The 13,137-nt window shown below is 52.7% G+C and overlaps 1 protein-coding gene across 4 annotated transcripts in view; it reads right to left on the bottom strand.

Moving 5' to 3' along the window:
* Positions 1-13,137, bottom strand: part of PLCG1 (phospholipase C gamma 1) — a 39,816-nt gene that overhangs the window by 11,880 nt on the left and 14,799 nt on the right. For all 4 annotated transcript variants that reach the window (XM_079322041.1, XM_079322038.1, XM_079322040.1 and 1 more), the window contains exons 2-12: positions 10,967-11,119; positions 10,556-10,649; positions 10,066-10,113; positions 5,858-5,942; positions 4,752-4,835; positions 4,560-4,582; positions 3,427-3,499; positions 2,376-2,477; positions 1,587-1,705; positions 766-851; positions 323-443 (exon numbers count right to left, since the gene is read on the bottom strand). In XM_079322041.1, coding sequence (XP_079178167.1) covers positions 323-443; positions 766-851; positions 1,587-1,705; positions 2,376-2,477; positions 3,427-3,499; positions 4,560-4,582; positions 4,752-4,835; positions 5,858-5,942; positions 10,066-10,113; positions 10,556-10,649; positions 10,967-11,119 — 988 coding nt within the window. The remainder of the gene's footprint in view (positions 1-322; positions 444-765; positions 852-1,586; positions 1,706-2,375; positions 2,478-3,426; positions 3,500-4,559; positions 4,583-4,751; positions 4,836-5,857; positions 5,943-10,065; positions 10,114-10,555; positions 10,650-10,966; positions 11,120-13,137) is intronic.

The raw sequence follows: 13,137 nt of genomic DNA, 5'->3' as shown, positions 1-13,137 counted from the left end.
GGATCTGGATGGAAGCAAGGACTTCTGAGCTCTGTCTCAAAGCCTGGCCTCTGTGATGTCCAGGAGCATCAACAGCCATCTGAGCTGCCTTGAGCCACTCTTCAGGAGTGCACAGGGTGGAGAAGGACTGGCAAGCTGCTGGGGTTTACCCAAAGCCCTCCCTCCCACATTTTCTGGGAAAGCTCTTCCTTTGGCTGGGACACATGACATGCTTTCTTCCCACCACATCCAGGCCTTGTGCTGCAGCCCTGGATAAAGTGAGCTTCACTTTGCTACAGCAGTGGCTCCACCCTCTCTCTGCTCTGCTAGCTGCTGTACTCACTCAGAGGTGACAAAGGCATGCTCCTTGATAGTGACCAAGACGTCAGAGAACTTGATCTTGGTGGTTAAGGTGTGTCCATGGTAGATGACTGGCATGCCATCAGGACCATCCCAGCAATCCACTGAAAGAGACCCACAGGAAAAACTCAGCCCAAAGGCTGGGACAGAGGCAGGGCATAGGCAGGAGATGGACTGAGCCAGGTGCTGCTGGGAAAGGGACTGGAAGGCAATAAAGGAGTGAGGAGATCAGTGAAAGCCCTGATCCTTCTGTGGGACCAAAGCCTTGGGCACAGAACACCCAGCCCCACACAGCAAACAACCTCAGCCCTTTCTGCACATCATGGTGCTGATGCTGCCAGCCTTCAGCTCTGGCTGGCTGGCAAAGCTCCCCCTGAGCAGCAGAGGTGCTGTGCTGGCAGTGTGAGAGGGCAGAGCTGTACTCACGTTCGATGCAGCGGCAGCCCATGCGCAGGCAGCGCGCGTACGCCTCCAGCGAGGACTCGCTCGAGAACTGATCCCCCGTCAGGTACCTTCCAGGTGAGACAACACATCAGCACACTGACAGCCCACTGTGCCCACAGGGCTCGGCTGCACCTGCCTCTGCCACGAGGGAGTGGTGGGAGAGGTGTTTCTCCACACTTTCCCCAGGTGAGGGGCGCAGCTCTCCTCTGAGTCTAGCCCCAGCTCCTGAGACAAACCTCAGACAGCAATATCAGCACTGGGGCCACAAACACCCCCCTGCAGCCTGAGAGCAGGGTGAGATGAGCTCTCACAGGATCTCACTGCCCACCCTCAGGGCTGCTCAGCTGGATTAGGCTCTCAGTCCTTTAAATTTGGGTTAGCACACACAGAGCACAGACAGATCCTGTCAGCAGAGAAAGCAGTTCCTGCAAAATTATTCTAGCAGCAGAGAGCGGAAAATGGCCAATTTCAGCCTGACAGGGTTTATCACATCTGTCCTGAGAGGCTCTGCAGAATGACATTGCTAATGGTGAGAAATTACAGAGTGACAGCTCAGGACATGAAGGCACCTGAAGGCCTGAGCAGATGTGTGCTGCTGACAACGTCTGAGAAAACATTTATGGCTAAATGACAGAAGGGATGAGTGGGGCACCAAGAGGAAAGTCTTTGATGTACTGGCCTTGGTTTGGAAAAACCTATTTAACCCACCACTGGAATGAGGAAAAACCAGGATACTCCCACCCTGGAATGAGAAAAGGATGCTCAGAGCAGTTGGATGGAGAGAGCCCTCCCCTGGTCCTTACGTGTTGTGTGAGGAGGAGATCCAGTAATGGGAGAGGGGGTTGTTCATGTTCTCCAGACACACCATGTCCAGCTGCGAGTTCCAGATGCTGTTCTCTTTGGAAAACAGGAAGGTGAGAAACTGCTCAGGAAGAAACAGAGAGGTGTTAATGATGCAGAGGAGCCAGTGCTGTGGTTCAGCTTCACATGCATCTCCCGTTCTGTGCCAGCAGACACCCAGCACAGACTGACCAGGGCTGCCCACAGCACACAGCTACCTGAGCCAGTGGCCTGAGTGACCACAGCCTGGGCACTGCCACCTCCCCACTGAGCTCTGCCACATGTCTCTGTCCCTTTGACCCAGCCAGAGACAAATTAATGGCTCTGCATTTTATTTTGCAGCTCACATGGAAGGCAATAGCTTACTAAGGCCATGTGGGTCAAGGGACCTTGGCTTAATCCAGAGTGCCAGTGTGACCTCTGGCTGTTACTATTCTTTATTCAGCTCTTACTGCTTTGAAGAGATCCTTAGATATCCCAAGGCAGCCTTAAGCCAAAGGCAGCCCCTCTCCTCCTCCAGATGAACTGCCTGGTGAGAACTCCCAGCTGCACACACTCAGCACAGAAGGGCAGCCCAGAAGCCATTCCCTTTGCCAACCACGTCCATCTCACTGGAGCTGTGACCCTTCCTTCACCCCCACCCTGCAGCAAAGGCACAGACAGCAGAGCTGTCACACCACAGCACACAGCACACCAGGGATATCACCCCTGTGTCACCCCACTTCACACACGCCACCTTCAAGGTGTCTTACTTCGTCCAGGGTGAAATAAGGCTCATCAATCTCCCTCAAAGGGTCTCTCAGGAAGTTGAACATGAATTCCTGTACCTGAAGGGTATCTGCAGCCCAGAGCTCCTGCAAAGCCCAGGGGAGACATCAAATAAGCCATTCCAGAATGTATTACTGCAAACCACATGCAGCTCATCCAGTTCGAAGCTTTAACCATTAAGGAGGTGATTTTTGATGCAAGACCATCTCTGCCAGGAACTTAACTGTCAGCACAAATGCTGGATAGCACACAAGGAGGAAATCTGCCCTGCTTCTGAGTGGGCTTCATTTTCTCAGTGCTGTGCATTTTTCTCTCTGATAGCTCCTTTGAACACATCTGCCATCCCTTCTCCTTCGGCAGCAGAAGCCAACCCAGCTTCCTCTGGCTCTCTCTCCCTGGCTTGCTTTCATTAGCCACCAAAGCACTGGTTAACTCCCTGCTGGCTGCAGACCACAGCCAGGGAGGTGGCAGTGGGGGACAGGGCAGAGCAGGAGCCACGAGCCACAGCAGTGCCCTGCCCTCCTGGAGGAGGCCAGCAACAAGACAGGACCCTGGCAAGAGCCAAGGGGTCTGTGCTGCTCACAGCTGCACTGCTGGTGCCTGTGTGTGTCTGCACATGCATGTTGTGCTTGCTGAGTGACCCAGGATTGCTTTAAAATGGAAGAATCAGCAGCTGAATCCATCAGCTACTTCTCAGGAACTGCTGACACCACCTGAGAAACAGGACATGACTTCTTGGCTGAAGCAAACCTTTGATAAGCAGACAGAGTCATGGGGACTGGGTCAACCTGCACTGATCAGTTCCTGCCTCCTGGGACCCCCACTCCTCCCAGATCTCCTGGTTCATTTTCTGGCCAGGGTACCTGGCTGAGTTCAGGTTTGCCCTTGTCAGAACTTCCCCTACAACACCTCCTGCTCCACAAGGATGAGCAGCCACAGCCAAACCATCCCAGCTCCACAGCAAGGCTGCCCTGGACCCCTAATGTCACCAGTGCCTACCCCATTGTCCCTCCCCACCACCTGTGTTGAGCTCACCCTCTGGTACTCCAGCAGGAACTTCTGCAGCTCCAGCAGCGACACCCTGAAGTGCTCAGACCTTTCTCCACCCCTGACAGGCAAAGAGAAAAGCTTCAGTCTCAAGTGCAGCACATCATGGGAGATGCCATCTGCCACCTCCCTGGCACATGCAGCCAGATGTGCCCTGAGCATGCAGCACTGAAGGAGCAGAGTGGGGTGAGCAGAGACTGAGGAGAGCAAACACATGTCCACATCTCAGAACCAGGGACTATCCCAGGAGCAGCACAGGGCTCACACTGACAAGGACATGAAAACATGAAACTGGTGAAGGGCAGCAAAAACCATTAGAGGGATGGATTTGTAAAATAAAAAAGGGTCTGGCTTGTACCTGAGTGTAAAGAACTAAACAGGTGCAGGGCAGTTAGGGAGTGACTGCAGACAGGACAAACCTACACGTATGCAGAGGACACGGAGTCATGGAGGCAAGACACAGGGAATGAAGAAGGGAACTGTTAGTAGATGATAATCTCAAAAGACTGGTCCATGACTGCTCTGAGTCACAGTGGACAGCCAAGGGCCATGCTGGGCACCAACACCACAAAATTCAAAGTGGGCTGGGCAGTGCCCTGGGCAGAGGGATGAGCCAGATGGTCTGCTGAGGGTCCTGACATCTCTTTTCTATGGTTACAGGAAAAAAAGGAAGGAAACCATTGGGAATTACCTGGACAAGTCAGTAAGTCTTGCACTCTTTAGCACCTGTGTCTAAATTCAAGCTCTTTCTATCACAGCCAAGGTAAGCAGAGGGCAGGGAAGGGCACAGCTGGCAATGGCACCAGGGGCACTGCCTGGGTGGGGAGGGCTCTGCAGCCACCACAAACATAATCCCTAGGACATGGCTCGAGGTCTGATCACTTCACATCAACCAACTGACCTGAGCTGGATCCCACTGGGATGTCTGGGAGGGAGAGATCCCTCCCTGCCCCGAGCTGAAGTGTCTACAGCAATGATGCTTACTCAGAGCACAGAACAGGCAGCACAGGAGCAGGAGGAGTGCATAATGCCTCATCCCAACATGCTGCTGCAGGCCCCAAAGCATGGTATGGAGCTAAAGAAAGCAGCCCCTTCCCCAGAAAACACAGAGAATTATCCACCTTTCCAAGAACGGCACATCCATCTGCAAAACAACAAACACAAGCATTAGGTTTGCACTCTGTAACTTCTTCACTCCCAAGAGATGAGCTCACCCCGAGGGTAGCAGGGTTAAAAGTTAATTAAGTAGGAATGGCCAGTAACAAATAAGGTTTGTCCCTCCCCTTTCCTCCCCTGGAGAGCTGAGCTCTCACCGTTTTCTGGGCGCTGAACATCAGGCTGCGGTAGAGCTGCGCAAACTGCCCGTACGTGATGTCCCCGTTCCTCTGCTCCACGTCCTGAAAAAGCAACCAACCCAGAGGAGTTACAGAGGCCACAGAGAGCACTGCATGGCTTCAGGAATGGCTCTTCCCACCAGTATTCCTGGGTAAATAAGGAGAAAAAGGCCAAAATCTGTCCAGATTTTGCCTCCTGCACAATGGCTTCAAATTGTGCCAGGGGAGGATGAGATTTTGAAAAATTCATGAGAACAGTAGTCAGGCATTGGAACAGGCTGCCCAGGCAGTGGTGGAGTCACTATCCCTAAATATGTTCAAAAAACATGTGGATGTGGCACCTGAGGACATGGTTTAGTGGGCATGGCAGTGCTGGGTAGTGGCTGGACTCAATGATTTTAGAAGGTTTTTCCAGTCTTAACAAATCTGCCACAGTGTCTGCTGGGACCAGTGGGATTGTGCAGTGCCCAGGGCACAGGCACATTCTAAAATGAATTCCATGATTCCCCAAGCTCACCCACACAAAGGCATCACCATGCTGATAAAATGTCACCACTTGAATACTTACAAAAGCATAATCTGATTTTTGTTTGCCCAGAGTATCTGAAATGGCTGGAAACTGCAAGACCCAAAGTGTGTGCTGTCCTTTGCACCCACTCTTTGTCCTCAGGGTTCTGTGCTGGTGGGACAGCTGGCCATCACAAGATGACCCTTCATGCCTGGGTCAGTGGTGATGCTGGCAGAGCATCACTCAGGGCCAGTGGGTTGCACGGGCCAGGATGCAGGACCTGGTAACTGGTCTGCCCTCTACCCACCAGCACCAGCCCATGACTGGAGCCAGGAGCAAGAGGGGAGTGTGGGAGGCAGGGTGGGGTAAGGAGAGGGTGCTGGCCACAAATGGGCCAGGGTGTGGCACCCAGTGGGAGCTGGCACCTCTTCAGTCACCACCGTGGGTGGGGGCCCTCCCTGGAAAGGCTGGGAGGCTCTGCAGTATGCAAACACTCCCTGGGAGTTGAACCACCAGCAGGTTTTGCCAAAGGCAGGCAATGGGCTGCAGAGGGGGAGAGTGGAGGGGTCACACTCACCGTGAGTCTCTCCCGCAGGAACCTCATGTTGGGGACCCGGTAGTTGACCTGAGACAGCATGTTCTTCAGATCCTTGGCAGAGATCCTGGCTCAGCAGGGAGAGAGGGGACACATTCAGGAGGTCTGGGATGGAGGGGTCTCCCCCTGGGGCTGGAACAGCACGTGCACAGTGAGGCTGTGCCCAAAGGGACACCAGCTGTGACACAGGGATGGGTGTGTGACCCCAGGACAGTGGGGCAGATGTGGGGAGCAGAGAGAGATCTGCATGTCAGTGGGACTGCAAATACTGCTCCTACAACTCCTGACAGAGCAGGGTGAGCCCAGCACCCTCTGCCCACTGGAGCTGCTGCCACAGCTGACAGGCAGCACCCTGCTTTAAATGAATGACCAGGAAGAAGCATTTCTCAAATATCTGTGCCCAAACATGGATGCTGGGTGACCAACCCCCTTCCAAAACCCACTCCCTGGCTCCTGGAGGGGGACAGGCTCTCTACGTGGTTAGGACTCAGCTAATTTTATCTTAAGGAGGGGAAAAAAGCCATTTTCAGTCTCCAGCCACAGCACTGCCACGTCGTGCCCAGCTGTGCTGTGCCAGCCACACACTCTGCAGGCAGTGGCTGTGCTTCCCAAAGCCCTCCTCTCCAAAGGTGCTGGCTCCTGGACCAGGGAAAGCTGCAGTGTCAACCCTGAGCAGGATCCCACACCCCAGCAGGCAGAGACAGGCAGGAAGCAGCTCTGGGCTGTCCCCACATGGGGCAACAGCCCTGCAGCAAGGAAAAATGAGGATGCCTCCCATCTGCAGGATTTAGAAGCTGAAGGGTCTGTGTCCAATCATTTTCTGGCAGCTGCTGCCTTAAAAGCAAGTCCTGGGAGTCCACCCCTGCAATCACAGATGGTGCTTCTGTCCCCCACTGAGCACATGGGAACACAGGATCCTACAGGATGCTCCCCCATCCCACAAAGCACAGGGCAAATCTGGAAATCCTTATGGCTTAGGGGTGCAAATATAAAAATACCAGGGAAGATCTCCTGCACAGGAGATTTAACCCAGGTGCATGCTGGCATTCATGTGTGACCCACACCATTTTTACACTGTCCCCTGCAAGCAGGGTGATCTCAAACCCCACAGGAAGGAGGAGGGATGGAGAGAGCTCCATGGAGAGGGAGAAAGCAGCTGGTGTCAGGCGCTGCAGAGGCGAGGGCTGGGCAGCCAGCAGGACACAGAGAGCCCTTGTTCTGGGCTCAGAGCCCTGGGCTGGACACACACCCAGAGCAGGACCTGGCCCAGCTCCTGTGCCCTGCCCCAGGCCAGCACCCAGCCCTCCAAGGACTGTGCAGTGTCCTGCCACTCATTGGAGCAGAAAAAGAAGAAAAAAAAAAAAAAACAAAAATAGCTGGGGAATGGCCCCAGCCTTCCCTTCCCTTATCACTGTACAGTCAACAACACTAGTGTCTCCCCCTGCATCTCCACCTTGAAGGTGCCCTGGGGGCTCAGAGTGAGTGTTCTGGGGAGGAGATGCTGCCCTTTCCCTTCTCCAGCACCCACAGTCGTGTGCAGGGTGCTGTGTGACCCCCTGGCAGGGGTCCTGGGCTCAGGGACATGTGTGGAGTGAGCCAGGAGGACAAGGAGAGATGCCCTGACATGCCAGGAGCCACAGCATGTAACAGCTGCCATGGGACCCCCAACAGGACACAGAGTCCCCAGGGCTGCCCAGCAGCAGTCCCTCCTTGCTGACAGCATGAGACTGCAAAAAAGCTCATGGAAAAAGAGTAGGAGGGGCTGGAAGAGCAGAAGCAGCAGCAGCAGCCATCCCTGGAGACTCACTGGAGCCAAAACTCAGCTCTGGTGATGCTGAGCTGTTTCACAGGAGGTGCTGGACCACAGCCCTGCTCACTGGTGTGACAAGAGTGAGCCCTGTCAAAGCTGTGACCAGCATCTCCCTCTCAGCCTCAGCCTTTATTTATTGTGTGTCATTCATCATGTTAAAGTGCTGGAGACCTTGGATAAACAGCTTGGTAGTATTTTCAGACTAGAAAGTAAAAACAAAATAAACGAATTTTTTTACACAGAACTTTTTAAAGGTTTCATGACAAACAGCCCTCTCACAGGAGATGGAAACATTCCCCTGCCAGCCCTCAGGGCTGCAAATGCTGCTCCCAGCCATGGGCAGCTCTCCTGGCCAGAGGTGAAACAGTCTCCACAGCAGTTAGGAAAAAAAACCCCAGCATCCTGTTATCCTCCTCTTTCCACCTAACCTCCCTTGGAAAAACAAACAGCCAAAGGCCCAGCAGCCAGTGGAAACAGCCACCATCTGCTGTGTGCTGGGAAGGACCAGGGAAGGCAGAGGGGAGACAAGAAAGGGCTCAGCACAGGAGGCTGAGCCATGGGGTACACAAATGCTGAGAGGGATTTCTGCAGCTGCCACAACCCTCTCTGTTCTGGAAAGGATCAAGGATGGTGTGCAAGTGGGTTGTTTTGTCGTTTATTTTAAATCACAACTCACTGCTCCCTTTGAAAACCCACTTCCAGGATGAGAAGCAAAAGCAAAGAGCTCAGTGACATTAAATTTCATGCTGAAATGCCTCACAAGGGCCAAGATTTAATCCAGGAGATGTGTATGTCCCATAATTGTTGCCTCTACCTTGCAAAAAACACATGGACGGTTGTAAAATGTTTGTAAAAGGGGAAGATCCCAAATCTTTCTCTGTTGCTGTTTTGTTTCTCTCTGCCTGGGCTGGAGCAGCAGCACTCCTAATTAAGGGTTTTGCACTGAAACCTCTCCCTGTGGTTGACAGGTAAGGAATATATTGGATTTTGCTGCCTTAATTCTAAATGGTAATAGAAAGATGATATCAATAGAAACAACAGGGATGCAACAGGCTGGCTGTCAGCTCTGCTGACCTGCCTTGGGCAGACAGATCTATACATGCAATCTCTTTTTGTACTGTTGGAATGCCATTTCATCAGTTTTACTACATAACCAGAGGGAAAAAGGACCAATTATTTCCACTTTTTTCCTGCACTTCTCCTCCAAAACCTTCACACAGCTACCCCTGCACCTGCCTCAGTGCTCTCCATTGCAGAACTAGGAAATATTGTGCCCAGTCACCACTGTGTATATAACCCAAGCCTGGATTTGAAAGGTGTGTGGCTCATGGAGAGCAGCTGCAACAGATTAAAGCTCCTCTTCTTCCCATTCTGCCTCTGTGAGGATTTATCCCTCCTTCACAAAATCCCTGTGCACCAGCAGTACTCTCATCACACCACAGCATAAATCACTGCAAAGGCAGAAATGTCCAGTGCAGCAGGATCTTCCCCATGCACCACACTCCTGCCCTGCTCCTGGCAAGCTGAATTTATTCCCTGGCTGCCCAGGCAGGGACACAAACACAAAGCAGGGGATGCTCTGGACCCCAGTGCTCTGCAGCCAGCCCTCTCTGGATATCAGAGCATGGAAAAGGGGCAGGTGAGACCCATGTGCTCCACAGCAGCTGGGAGGCACATTAACATGGGAATCAATGCTGAAAGGTTAATGGGCTCAGTTAACATCACAGGGGAGAAGCATGCCCATGGATGAAAGGAGGCAAACAACAGCAGCTCAGTGAGAGGCTGGCAGCCAGCACTGGGACTGGAAAACTGGTGATGGAAGTGGGACAGACAGCAGAGCACAGTGGAACTCACCTCCCCAAGAGGAAAACATCCCCTCCCTTATCTCATGGTGAATCATGACCCAATTCCCTTCCCTTACCTCCTCATGACAAGCATGACATTTTACTTGTTAGGACAGCACTAAGTATTCACCCAAGAGCCCCAAAAGCCAAGCAGTGGGATAATCCATGGCCTCATGGGCCTCAGAAAAAGGAGAATAGAACAAACAGGGTGGAGAGTAATAAACAACCCAGTTCAGCCCTGATGGGGTGCCCTGAACTGCCTCTTGGCTCTTTGATGTCTTGGGTGGTGCCAGGTGGGGGGAAGGTGTTACTGGGTCTAAACAGCTGAGAAATAGGTCAGGAAAACAAGACAGCTTTTTTATGCTTCTTTTTTTAAAAAAGAAAATCAAAAATCAAAATCAGCCAGGGGAGTTTGGGACTTAGCTCCTTGAAAATGAGCACTGAAAGCCTAAAGAACCCAACCAAAAAAGCAGAGGCTGGGGAGTGAAGCCAAAGGTGATCCCTCCCAGCTGACACCCTTCCCTGCACACCCTCACCTGTCTTCCCGGTTGCGATCCAGGGAGTAGAACTGCTTCCGGAGCCACCTGGGGGAGGCACAGACAGCACACACTCAGCCCTCAACACCAGCCCTGCTCCAGCCCCTCTCTGGAAGATGCTCAGAGTCACACCATCCACTCCCACACCCCTCCTTCCCACCACAGGACCCGGCTCTGCCCCTTTTCAGAGGCAGCCTGCCCTATTTTCATGCAGGTGACAAGTTTAAAAATGCCTCTGCACCGAGGTGCTACAGATAATACAGGCTGGGCACACATGGAAATGTCAATTTGTGTTAAACTCCTTCTCCCTGATGCATGAGATCAAACTCTGGGGTCAGCAGGATGAAGCCTCTGAGTGCAGAGGCAGAAGTGCTGGGTCAGCACGGCTCAGAGAGGGAATGAGATGTCACTGTGCTCACCTCTTCCTGTCAAAACAGACAGAAAGGGGGGAAAAGAAAACAAGTGCAGGAAAGGGACAGGTTTTCCTCACCTTTCAATCTGCAGGGGGGTGGGTGCCCTCAGAGTGTCTGCCACCAGCCAGTTCAGCCCCTTGATCCACATATTGACCTCATCCTCAGAAGTGGCTGCGGAAAACGCACAGAAGTGGGAAGAGGGGACACATAGGCTTGATCACCAACCCAAACCTCTTGGGACTACCCCCAGCACCTCCTACCCCCAATTCCTTGCTTCATCCCCTCTCTGATAACATTTCCACCCCATGCAGATGCTCTGGCTGGCTCCTCTCCCATGGGATGCATTGGCTGGCTCAACCTCTTGCCCCTGCACATCCCACTCCCTCCTCCTCCAGCTCCCCAGAGCTGGCAGTTCTCTCTGTCTTGGGTCCTGTGAGGGTGAGGTTCTGGCTGCTGCCTGGCACACCCCAGGGTTTGGGGAGCTGTACCCTGCAGGCTGAGGGTCTTGAGGCGGAACTCGGTTCCGTAGAGGAGCACGAAGCAGTGGGAGTGCTCGGCTCGGAAACACGGATCCTCCTGGTAGCGCTCGAAATCCCGCGAGTTCCGCCCCGGCCGGATCTCCTTGATCTCCCGAATATCCACTGAGGGAAAGGGAAACAAAGGGTTCAGTGAATGGCCTGGGATTCCCATTGGAGAAGGAAGGGAATGGATGAAGTGGATTTATCATCTGAAGAGCTGGGTTAGCACCTGTTAAATGACAGCAGCCCCAAGCCTGTAAGAACAGCCAGCCCCCTTTTACCAGGAGGTTCCCCCAGCCAACACCCCCCATTTACCTCTGTGTTCCCCAAAAATGGTTCAATGTCTCCCCACAGGGATCCCCAGGAAGGGGCAGCTGTGAGACTGCTGGAGCATCAGCACCAAGCAAGGAGAAGGAGCTGAAGAGACACTGGTAAGGGAGCATCTCACAGCCTCCCTCCCCAGAGGAAATTCTGGGAAAGGACTCCTACTGCCATAGAACAAAGAGAAAACAACAGCAGCATGTAAAAAAAAAAAAAAAAAACATAAAAAAAATGAAACCAAACCCAAACCAAAGAATTTTTGCTTCCTGGAAAAATAGTTTCTTAAACGCCCATGGGAATCAAATAACAACATTTGTGAGTCACATTTCCAAAGCAGATGATGCTTCTGAGCAATGCAGGACAGAGATTACTGCAAACCTGGCATGTAATTCATCCCAATTAAACTCCACTTACTGCACTCACTGTGGATCATCTCCTTTCATTTCTATTTACTGCAGTTCAAAACTAGCCAGAAATGTGACCTGATCATCACCCACAGCAGCCACCAACAGCACCAAAGTGCCTCATGAGAGATGATGCTTTCTAAATCCCACAGCAGGGCAGACAGGATTGACTTTGGGAGGACTTGGAAAGCACAAAGAACGTGGGATCTTCTCCTGGATCCTGTTCCTGTGGGTGCATGGCATTGCCTGGCACAGGACATATCCAGACTGTGAATTTTGGGAGTGTCCTGTGCAGAACCAGGAGCTGAACTTTATGATCCTTGTGGCTCTCTCCCAACTCAGGATATTCTATGAATCTAATAACCCTCCAAAGCTCATCAAGTTCTGACAAGAGCATAGACCCAGTTCCTTGGGACTGCAAAGGAAGGACAGACAAGCTTTCTAAAATAAGCAAGAGTATGACTTTTTGAGGCATTATCTACCCTTTGGAAAGGAGCTGTGTGGCAGTTCAAATGTCAGCATACCCTGCCATAACCTTACCCCTTAGTGACACAGCAGGTTATTTTAGCCCATAAAAACCTCATATCACAGTCTAGGTCTTTCATCCAGGACAAGCACAGTGGTGTTGAAGGCTAATCCTGTCCTTGGAGAATGCAGGGTTTGACCAACACTGGGGGAAAACCTGTCAGGTGGGTTTTCATGATAGTTTACACTACTATATAATACCTGCCAAAGGAAGGTGCTGGGATATTCCTGGCCTGCCTTTGCCCCACACTGCAACAGTGTCTGCCCTCTGGGATGCTGCAGTGCTGGCTGTGCCCTGTGCTCACCCCTCCCTGCACAGAGCAGCAGCAGGTTGGTACCTGGTGAGGCAGAGCTGTTGTTACACACTGCATACCTAAAATCCAGGCAGTGGAGAGAGCCCTGGAGCAAGTGAGGTGCTTATCAAGGACAAAAGCACGCAGGGAATTCCTAGGGCAAAGGGCAGCCTCTGGGAGGATCAGCAGGAGCCTCCAGCCCACGCATGCTTGCAGCTGCTTGCTGCTCTCTGGTCCTCCCAAACCTGCCTGTGTGAGCTGGGGAAGGCAGCTGGGCTTTGGTTGGTGCCTTCTCCTCAGCACAGAGAGCAGAGCAGCCTCTCCCTGCCTGTGACACCTTCCCTTGCAGCTGGAAGGAAGTGACTGAGCAGGAAGCACAGAAGCACAAATGCCACTGTCCCCAAGCAGCAAGGGCTGAAACCAGCTTCCCTTCCAGCCCTCCCCCTGCAGTGGGACTGGGAGCCAGCAGGGAAAGGAGGGTGGAGGGGTTTGCTGTAGCCCAGTGTCACAGACACACTCTGGAGGCTCTGCCATGCTGGCACCAGTGAGTTTCCAGTCACTGGTGGCTCTGTGACATGTCCCACCATGGGGCTGCACC

The sequence above is a fragment of the Erithacus rubecula genome (assembly GCF_903797595.1).
Source record: "Erithacus rubecula genome assembly, chromosome: 18".
Lineage (NCBI taxonomy): Eukaryota > Metazoa > Chordata > Aves > Passeriformes > Muscicapidae > Erithacus > Erithacus rubecula.
The sequence above is the reverse complement of the archived record's forward strand: the minus strand, read 5'-3'. Positions and strand labels throughout refer to the sequence as shown.